General features: G+C 53.2%; 1 protein-coding gene across 3 annotated transcripts; it reads left to right on the plus strand.

Moving 5' to 3' along the window:
- Window positions 1-2,803: 2,803 nt before the first annotated feature.
- On the plus strand, window positions 2,804-10,596 carry RPS19 (ribosomal protein S19). Of its 3 annotated transcripts, none has more exons than XM_036834527.1 (7): window positions 3,177-3,311; window positions 3,779-3,849; window positions 4,123-4,223; window positions 8,898-9,081; window positions 9,178-9,304; window positions 9,616-9,670; window positions 10,526-10,596. In XM_036834527.1, the coding sequence occupies exons 2-7, from the start codon at window positions 3,779-3,781 to the stop codon at window positions 10,540-10,542; spliced, it is 555 nt and encodes a 184-aa protein (XP_036690422.1). In that variant the 5' UTR covers window positions 3,177-3,311; the 3' UTR covers window positions 10,543-10,596. The 3 variants fall into 3 exon arrangements, with proteins under 3 accessions (XP_036690424.1, XP_036690422.1, XP_036690423.1); XM_036834528.1 differs by lacking the exon at window positions 3,177-3,311 and adding an exon at window positions 3,591-3,610; XM_036834529.1 differs by lacking the exon at window positions 9,178-9,304 and having other exon boundaries at window positions 2,804-3,311; window positions 10,526-10,595.

Here is a 10,596-nt window from a genome sequence, read left to right on the forward strand (position 1 = left end):
TTTTCAAACGGGGAGACTGAGACCAATCAGGACAGGAAGAATCAAGTTAGTCTTTATCAAGGGTTTTTCCTGAACTAGAGAGGTTCATGTATCTAAGTTTTGGAGGACCTATAAAAGGTTAGTGACAGTTATTATCATTTATTGAGTACACACTGTATGCAATTCACATATAGCCGCACAGCAACTCTGTAAGCTATGCATGATTACTCCAATTTTACAAATAAAGGAACACCTTAGATAAAGTGACTTGCCCAAGTATTTTAGGGAAAATTTGTAGGCACATATTGGAGAAAGGTTCCTTCCTTGCCAGGCCCCAAATCAATAGGTAATTTTTATAATACAGTGAAAACTTCAGGACTCCAGGAGACAGACACAAGTCGCAAGGGTTTTTCTAAAAGACTTTATTTTTCTACTCAAGATAGCAGTAAGTAATAATGTCTTACTCACGTTTGTTTCTTAGTCCTCTGCTTTTAAGTCCTTGAACTGTTCCAAGCACGTGAGGACCTGGTGAGCTATTCCAAAGATATGAAGACTCGGAGACCCCCATCCCCATTCCTACTCTTAGAAGGGCAAAACAGAAAGTTCAAGGGATGTGCCTGATCACTGATTCTTTTTCCTAATGTTACCTACACCTCTTTTTATTCAAGATAATTGATGGTGATGGCATCCAATTACAACTTGCTCTTTTCTAGTTTGGGGCCTTGAGAAGGTGAGCTGCTTCTAATTCTAACAGATTACAGAGCAACAAATCTCCAACACTTCCCAGGACTCAGTGCAAGATAACCAAAGACCAAAGTCTGCTTCACACCTTCCTTCCCTGGCCTTGTTTTAACTTAGATGTGTGATTGCCCCTTAATAGACCTGCCTAAACCTTGCTGTGCCATGCTCTCCCAGTGACAGAAAACCAAGCCCACATAGTCAAGGGGGGAGGGAAGCGTTGAAACATGCAACATGGCTGAGACCCCGCTACGCGGGCCTGACCAAAGGTCCCCAGTACACCAAGCTCACACAGCTGGGAAGAGTAAAAGAGAAAGTATAATTTGAGGTTAAAGGATGACATGAGAAAAGGGAGGGGAAAAAAAAGTGATGGAGACTGGAGGAAGGAGCTGGGGGCAGGCCACTCTTTACAGACCATTTCTCTGCAGCGCATCTCCCCTTGTCAGACCCGGTAGGGCTTTTTACACTACTGGCTAGGCCTACTGTGTCTATCAGATTGTCAGGGCTTCCCCATTGGTGCCTGAGGGAGAAGGGTGGAGGCTCTGCAGAGGTCAGCTGTGGGGAAAGGGCACATTTACGAATTGCTCTCGCTCCTCTGTGGCTGCAGCATCCTTCACCTGTGGTTGTGGGGAGCCAGCGGGCCCTTGGCCTCTGACCAGCCTTTGGAGATTAAAGCCAATAGACTGTGAGCACTGTTTCATATGTCACTCCCTTTCCCATTACCCACTGCCAGATGAGGAAAGGTGTTGCCCAGGTCCAATAGGGTATTGAGTAAAATCATCCCTCTTCTAAGCTTCCTTCATGTACCATCGTGATGTTCTGCAGAAATAACCAATGAGGTTCCAAATGTGAAGCACCATCCTGCTTCTCTCTCCAAACATGTCTCCTCCCCCACAGACACCCATGTTTCACTTCAGGAGCTCATTTTACATTCTGCCTTTTGGGAATCCATGCTTCCTTTCATGTCAGCCCTATGTGAACATGTTCCACTCCAGACCACACTCCTTGAGCAATGTAGAATCAACATCATACCACCCATCCCCATCCAGTTTCTCTACTCAGACCCTCATTGCCTGGGCCATGTAGACCTCATTCTGTATCCCTGTCCCATTGTGTAGCTGGCTCTGCAGCCACCAATATAGACACATAGACAGTCCTATAACCCATACCCTGCATAGACCCTCCTTTTCATCTGACTTAATGTCTCTGATAAGCCCCTTAGGTAGATTTCCTTACATTCCTTGGGGGCCCTTGGCCCGCAGTTTTCAGGCCTGATCACCCTGAGCTGTGCCTATCTCTGTCCAACTATGTCTTCCCCTCCAAGAATAAGTACTCTCAGAGGGCAGGGCCTGCGTGCAACTCCTCTCTGGGTTCTCAGAATACTGATGACTAAACTACGCTGTTTTGATTCCTTAGGAATTTTTTTTTCCTACCGAGTTAATGTACTCTAATGTGGCCTCTCCCCTCATCACAACATAAACAACTTCCTACCCTCGAACCACTTTTTAAGAGGTGGGTTTTTTTTTCTTTTGAGGAGTTTTTAAGTTCACAGCAAAATTGAGCAGAAAGTAAGAGTTCCCATAGTCCCCCCGCCCTCCCACAGTCTCCCCCACTACCAGCATCCCACACCAGAGTGGTTCATTTGTTACACTGGCTGAATCTACACTGACACAGTATCGTTTACATTAGGATTCACATTTAAATGTTTTCTCCTTGCAGCAAGTTAGCAACTTTATCAAACCACAGGTGTGTTCTTTGTGTTCTTGGGTGTTGGACCTTAGAAGGATTAAACTAGATAATGCATGTAATACTACATAATGTTTACCTGTGCCTTGCGCAGAGTAGTCACACAAAAAGTATTTGTTGATAGAATTAATATGTGTGCACTACCTGCGAAGAGACTCAGGCGCTAGGAGGCAGAGCTGAGCTTCTCGGAAGGTCCCGCCTCTGCCCCTTTGCCCCTGCCCTTATCTGCTCCCCGCCTCCAGTGCCTCATTCCCACTCCGCTTTCCTGGGCCATGGTGAAGCAATTTCCGCCCTAAGAAGGGTGCGGCTTCTGTCCCCTTCCGCTCTCGCGAGTACTGCTGGTCGAGGAAGGGCAGGTGGTGGCCACATTTCTTCGCTGCCCTTCCCCTGCGCTCCCGGTCACAGTTCCGCCCTTACTAGCCCCACTTCCGGCCAGAAAAGACACTTCCACCCGGAAAAGGGGTCGTCCCGCTGGTGGCGCCAGAAGTAGCCAGGTCTCTATTTCCTGCCCACCCATAACTTCCGCCAGGAGATACAGTCTCCGCCGCTGTTTGTTCCATCCACGATCAACGCAAACGAAGCTAGATTCTCTCCAACTCAAGACGAGAGCTCCTCTCTCACGCTGCAGGAGAAGGAAGGGCGGGGAGGAAACAAGCCTCCGCTCTCACGCCACACCCTCCCACGTTCGCGGAGGGGAAGCCACATTTGCCCTGAGAGAGGCGCGGCCGCTTTTTTCTAACCCCGCTCTCGCGAGTTCTCGGAACTCTCGCGATAACCAACGCCCGACTTGTGCGCCCGGGAAACCCCGTTGCTCCCTTTTCCGTGGCTGGCAGCTTGGAGGCCGCACGGTAAGGAGAGTGCTCCGGTCTGAACCGGGTGCGGGGTGTCGGGGCCCGATTCCCGAGCCCGGAGCGTGTGCCTGGGAGCTCCGGGGTACCCGCGCGGGGCCGCCCCGCCTCCTGGAGTCGCGGCCACGTGCGAGCTGCAGGCCCGGGCATGTCTGGTCCGCGCGCTGCGGGAACCGAGGCTGGGCCTGGTGGGCAGCGGGGAGTGCGAGGGACCCCAGAATCAGGGGTTGGGGTCATAGAGCGTCTTCACAAACGGGGGCAGGCAGTGTTCGTGCGACCCGGAGGGACCGTGGGCGTCGGTGAGTTCTCTAGGACCCACAGGCGCAGGGGCCTTTAAAGCCGGGAATTGAAGTAGGGCTTTCGGAAGTAAGGAGAGTGCGGCGGTTTAGATCGCGTTGGGGCTGGCCCCCGACCCTTGTCAGTCGTCTTCATCAATCCTGTGTTCACATGCTCGACCTTTCCCGCAGATGCCTGGAGTTACTGTAAAGGACGTGAACCAGCAGGAGTTCGTCAGAGCTTTGGCAGCCTTCCTCAAAAAGTGAGTGTGGGGACTGGGGTCCGAGTGGGTGGAGGCTGTCGCCTTTGCCTGATCCCTCAGCGCCCGCAGGCTTTCAGTCTGGGGAGGCTTGTTGGAGGTCTCTGTGGGGTCCATCCTTTCTACATGAGCCCTGAATTGTGTTTGAGTTTTAGTCTCTTTGTATTTTGGGACACATTGGGCTCTTCTTGATCTGCAGTTGTGTTGAGGGGAGGGAACTGGGATGGAGTTTGTAGAGACTCCTGAATTGTGTCTTTCTCACTGTCTTGGTCCCAGGTCCGGGAAGCTGAAAGTCCCTGAATGGGTGGACACTGTCAAGCTGGCCAAGCATAAAGAGCTCGCTCCCTACGATGAGAATTGGTTCTACACACGAGCTGGTGAGGAACTGGGGCCTTTGTCTGGGGCGTGGGGGGCCGGGTGTCCCCTTTGTGAGCTCTTACTTGCCCCCAGAAATAACGAGAGAAATCTTTGACTCTGTCACTGCATGTTTTGTGTGACATTCAATAATTTTGTATTCTGAATCTGTTTTTTTATTTGTAAGAGATTCATGTGAGGACCTGTGCTTTCCTCTGGGCCTTGTGGGAGACCCAGGGACAAATGAGTAGCGTGTTCACGTTTTGCCTGGAGGCGGTTTGTTTTAGAGAGAGGCATTGTCCTTCGAATGTCTGTGGGTCTGTTTTGTTGTTCAGATCGTCACACTAGACTGCCATGTTAAATGAGTTGTTGGTAACTAAGGAGTTGGGGATCTGACCAGGTCACTCATTGCTCTAAATCTTGGCAAGCCTCAAGTGCCCTGGAGAAAACCTTATGGTCACCCTGTACCGGTCCCTTTTCTTATCTTATTAATCCTTTAGTAATGACTTTGAAGGACTGATTTTAAGTGTAGCCTCTGACTGCATAGTGCTACTGCTAGTATTGCCTCATCTGTCTTTAATGTTTCAAGTTTCTCCAGTCACCCCCATGGTGGCTTACCTTGGGAGTAGGGGATGGGGTTCAAGGCTGGATTGTGCCAAGGTGGCTGCCTCTGCACAGGGCCTTCACTAAAGGCTCTCGGTCTCTCCCGTCTTCATCCGTCCTCTGTGAAGTGGGGGCTCTGTCCTGACCAGAGCTTTGTCTGTAGGTGGGAAGCAGAGTTTGGACAAAACTCCAGAATGACCTTGAGAAGAGTTGGCCTTGGTATAAGGTGCCCAGCACCTCAGAGCAGAAGTATTTTTAGGTTGGTGGGCCAATCTTTCAGGCCCTAGACTGGGCATAGGGGCCAGCATGCTCAGACACAGCCTCTGACCCCTGAGGACTAAGAGATCAAATCTGTGAGATGAGTGGGGTGGGTAGCATATCTGTCTATTCACTTGTATGTTTTTATAAAGAAAAATGGGTCTGGTGAAGGGGAGCTGACTTGACCTCCCTGGGCACACAGTCAGTGGTGACGGGGCCTGGACGAGACCACCACTACCTCTGCCATCCACCTATCTTGGAAAGCAAGGCATGTCTGGTCCTGACTGCTCTTTGGTGATGCCCCAAGAACCGATAGGTCAAGCAAGGCAACTTTGGATCTAAGATGAGGAGGAAGAATCTAATAGCTTTTCCCATTTGATCAGGTGAATATGCATATTTTATATAACCTGTACCTAACAAAAACTTCCCAAGTAGGACTGGTGGTTGCCGATTTGCAGTTGATGTCAGGGAGGTTAGCATGCTTGGGGTCTGCCAGCTCCTGATGCCACAGTCTACCCGACTCTTGTCATCGCTTGGAGGTGGGGGCAGCTCTGTCCCCTTGGCAGCATTTTGTACTTTATTTTTCTAGGTGGGGAGAGATTAAGGGGAAATGGGGAAAGGACTCTGGGGAACGCACACCGAGTTGAGCCTGCTGGTCATCTTGACAGTTGCCGTGGCCCCTTTCTGCCCACTGCAGCTTCCCCAACACATCACGCTAGGTGTGCGTCCTCTGCCTGCCCTGCTGCTCTCCCTTTGGATTTCCAACGCTCGCTTTTGACTTCAGTTCCCCAGCTGCCCTAGTGGCACAGGGTAAGGGTCCTAGACCAGGGTGTGTTGTGTGTGCTTTGTTGGGGCACAGCCCTGACCGTTTGTTTAAAATCATGACAGGCAAGAGTTGCAGTTGCCACCGGCTACATGGTCTACTGTCTGACCCTTTACAGGAAAAGTCTGCCAACCTCTATTGGAGTCTAGAGAGCTCCCACTTAGATTGGTCAGTCCATACTCTGGACAAGTGGAGTCATAGGAGATAGTCATTTACCCAGGAGGAAAATGAGATACAGAGCGGTGAAGACCCTGGGAGGGTGTGGCAGGCTGGTTCCAAAACCGCAGTCTGCCATATTTGCTTTTCCTCCTCTGGATCGTGGGAGCTTGGCCTGTTTTGCCCCCTCAGGGGTTTGGGTCTAAAGCACAGTGGGATAGCGACCTGTCCTGGGAGGCTGAGCTCTGGCAGTGAAGGCAACAGGGCAGTGGGGGTCAAATTCTGGCGACATGTAAGAGCACGGTGTGGACAGCTATTGACCTCAGGTATAGGGGATACAGAGAACAGGGGTAGATGGCAGGGCCTTCCTGAGGGTGGTCCGCAAGAGGTGCAGATCTGTAGGGGTGGGCACTCACCAGGCGGTGGTGTAGGGGGCAGTGTCTGTGAGGGGTGAGGTGTAGAGCTAGAAAGAGCCTGTTTCAGGAGAGTGGGGGGAGTGCTCTAAGGGGAGGGTCAGTGTCAAGGGGAGACCACTAAAGGGCTTTGAAAGGGAGTGGTGCAGTGTGGCCCTGGACAGCCTTCTTGACCTCAGTTTTCAGAAGGGCCTGCTTGGTGGGGAGGTAAGAATAAGAATACAGTGTGTGTCTCGGTAGGTGCTCGGCGGTGGGTGAGCAGCTGTTGGATTGGGGCACCTGAGCGCTTGTGTGTGTGTGTGTGTGTGTGTGCGCGCGCGCGCCATGCTGCTCAGCTTGCAAGATCTTAGTTCCCCAACCAGGGATTGAACCTGGGCCCCTGCAGTGAGAGGGTAGAGTCCTAACCACTGGACCACCGGGGAATTCTCCTGCATCAGATAATTTTATGCGTCATTAAGAAAGATGTGAAACTCCCCCTGGGAGAAACTAAGGTTGAGCTTTATTGGAGTTTGTTCTTTGCCAGTCACTGCTCAGGGTTGAAGTACGTTGTCCCCCTTAGTACCGTGGCGCAGACCACTTGAAGGGGGTGGACTCTGTCACAGCTGACAGGGAGCAATGTTGGGGTTCAAACCCCATCTACCAGACAGCTCGCCCCTTTCCGTGCTGAGATTGGGCTGAGCACTAGTCCTGGTTCAGCAAGATTCATTTCTAGTGTGCGGCCTCTTCTGGGTGTTCGTGAAATTAGGAGTGTTCATCTTTCCCCCTTCGTGAGGCTCTTTCGCCTTCCACAGCCCAAGTGGGAGAGCAGATCTCCACCTAGAGCCAGGGCATGACCAGACAGGTGCAGGAGGGATGGCGGTAGCCATTGGGCATTTGCACTGGTCTTAAAGGCGAGTTTTCCATGAGGTCACTCCTGGCAGAAAGATTGGGGTGGGGTGGCTTGTAACAGGTGACTCTCTTGATCCTGGCAGTGGGTGGGCTGCTGGGTGCCTGGAAGAGGGTCAGAGCCCCAATCTAGGGGGTGGGGTGAGGACAAAAAGAACCAAGGAGAGTGGTTTTAAAGTGAGCAGAGGCCAAAGGCAGTGGTATCAGGGAGGGGCTGTATCAGGGAGGGGCTGCTCAGCGGTTTGTGCTGCGCTGTTGGCCCCTGAAGCCTGTGGCTGTATCCGGAGATGGTCTTAGAGGGCAGGAGAGAGGCTGAGAACCAGTTGTGTGCAGGAACTGCTCTGGGAGGGGCAGCTGCAGGGAAGGAGGAGCCTACCTCACCTGGTCAGTTCCACCTGCCCCTCCCCCCCAGCTCATGACACTGGAGGGTCATGGAGATGGCCCAGTGCCCCGTGACTCTTGGCAGCAAGTCATTGTTGAAGGAATGAATCCTTGACTCCCCCGTTCATCTTCAGGACTAAGGGGAATCTAACGTGCTGGTCTCTGGGGTGACCTGGAATCCCTACCTTTGAGCTTTCAGCCAGGCAGGGCTGTGTGATGGCCAGCATCTGGGCCCCAGTTCTTCAAACCTCAGTGGCCCCCTGAGGTAGAAAAGCAGAACCGTCTGGAGGGGCTGTCCCTACAGAGCTATGTGGCATGAGAGTACTCCAGGAGTACTCTCTGGAGTTTAACCTTTTCCATGAAGGAAAGTAGCACCTGATGCATTCATGGAGTCTTCACAGTAGCGCTCAATGAGGTACTGTTCGTCCTGGTTCTCAGGTGAGGGTAGGTGACTTGCCAAGGCCACAGTATCGGGCGGGCTCCTAAGGCCATGTTACTGCCTCATAGGAGAGAGTGTGAAAAGCAGATGGCATAGGGCCTGGCAGGCAAGTGTTCCAGTTGAACAGAAGAGGATTTCCAAGGAGGCTGGCCGGGGTGGGTGAGGGACCTGCCCAAGCCAGTCGAGGGACCAGAATCCCAGTCCGCAGAGCTGGGTGACGCACCTTCCAGGTTGGGAACGTCCACTGCATAGGATGTCAGCCCTGCTACCACTGTTACCCAAGCGCTCCAGGGCTGGGTGTGGGAGGATCAGTAGGTCTCTTCTCCAGCTCTGCTGCCCTTCAGAGCTCCCAGGCAGATGGAGGGGGACAGTCACGGCTTAAACATTTGCTAGGCTCTCCCCCAGAACCTCAGGTCCACTTCGCAGCACAGCTGGGCACTAACCGCTAAGCAAGTCCCGGGGCGCGGGTTGCCTGCCTGGTCACGTGGCCACGGCGGTCCCTCCACTGCCTGTGCACGCCAGTCTCCCGCACTGGTTGGGGGAGGGGGGGTCAGCTACTGGGCTTGGTGTCTCACGTTCTCAGTTTCCCTGACTGTAAAACGGTGGGGTGAGAATCTGCTGCCACACACAGCTACACTTGTGACCTTGAGCAAGGCCCTTTTCTAAGGCTGCCTCAGCTGTGGAGAAGCGTCTTCTCTGCCTGAGAAGGGTTCTCAAGTCTCCCTTGCCTCCCACCCAGCTTCCACAGCACGGCACCTGTACCTCCGGGGCGGCGCTGGGGTTGGTTCCATGACCAAGATCTATGGGGGGCGTCAGAGAAATGGTGTCATGCCCAGCCACTTCAGCAGAGGCTCCAAGAGCGTGGCCCGTCGGGTTCTCCAAGCCCTGGAGGGGCTGAAAATGGTGGAAAAGGACCAAGATGGGTAAGCAGGGGAGGGGAAGCTGGGGGTGTGGAGGAGCCTTGGGGCTAGATCCCCTATAATGAAGTTATCAAGGACTGTCCCCCTCCGCCCACGCAGTGAGGTGCCAGGTCTGTCCTGCACAGTCTGCACCTGCCCCCCAGGCAGGCAGGGGATTCTTCAGAAAAGCGAACAGCGCGGGGCCTCGCCCCGACCTCTCTGGCTAACTACTGCAGGCTCCAGGAAGGTAATTTAGCGACTGTCCGCTTTCATTAGCCTGCTCGTTAGCTTTTCCCAATTGATTTTTCGGGGCTTTTGATCTAATGCTTGCACCAACGACACCCCGTCAGCTCCCGGGGGAGCTCCCACCCCAGCCTCCAGCTTGTTGGAATGCAGCCGACTGGGGACCTCAGTGGGACTTGGCTGGTGCCATGTGGCCCTGTGGCCAGGTGCCTTCTTGGAAAGCCTGGCTCGTGTCCAGGGGAGGCCTGGCAGGGATCGGGGACGCTGGTGGGAGCCTGCACTCACCTGGGGCTACATGACCCTTCTCTCCCACAGGGGCCGCAAACTAACACCTCAGGGACAGAGAGATCTGGACAGAATCGCTGGACAGGTGAGGGCTGGGTACCTCAGTCACCGCCTGGGTGTTTCTGGAGCCTGGGTTTTGTCAGCTCGGAGTTTCCTCCCCTGGAGGGCACAGCCCAGGGGAGGAGGGTGCAGGAGAAAGAGCGTTTCTGACAGACTTCCTGTGGGGGCTGGTTGAAAATGCAGGTGCCTGGGTGAAGGGAGGCCCAGGGTGCAGCTCGCTGGGCTTGCTTCTGCAGGGCACGCGACTCCCTCTTCCCGGGTCAGCCTTCTGATTCTGACTGTAGTGTTTCTTCTTAGTCTTCATGCTTACTGAGTATTAGGGTGCCTCAGAACACAGGTCTCCGTCCAGATGCTGACCGACTATAGACACCCTGGGCCAGAGTCCCTGTCTGTAGAGAGATCTGCTTTTGCCTACCTCGGAGGGTGGTGGTGAGGATTCAGTGAGCTACAGCAACAGAAGCCCCCAGGGCCTGGCATGAACCCATTGTTGTTTTTCCTATTGACTCAGGCCTCCTAGGAGTCTTAGACTGTCGAGTCACTTAAGTGTCAGAAGAGAATGGAGGTGTCAGCCCTCTGGGGATTGGGGGTGGCCTGGAATGAGTAGGTGGCTCCCAGGGCAGAGCAGGGCCTGGCACACAGTGTGGAGTGATGGGCAGATGTTGGAAACACCCGACAACGCTCTCTGTCCTTGAGAGTCCCAGTTTTATCCTTCTGTAAAATGGAGAGGTACCCAAGATTGTGAGCATCGGATGAGATGAATACACGTAAACCACAAATCAGGGTGCCTGGCGTCCGTCCCATGGCTACTGGGGAGCTACTGTGAAGTGCTTGAACACGGACCCCACAACTGATCTTAACTATTGTCTGTCTTTTCGCACAGGTGGCAGCTGCCAATAAGAAGCATTAGAACAAATGATGCTGGGTTAATAAATTGCCTCATTCGTAATCCTG

This window comes from Balaenoptera musculus, chromosome 19 (assembly GCF_009873245.2).
Source record: "Balaenoptera musculus isolate JJ_BM4_2016_0621 chromosome 19, mBalMus1.pri.v3, whole genome shotgun sequence".
NCBI lineage: Eukaryota > Metazoa > Chordata > Mammalia > Artiodactyla > Balaenopteridae > Balaenoptera > Balaenoptera musculus.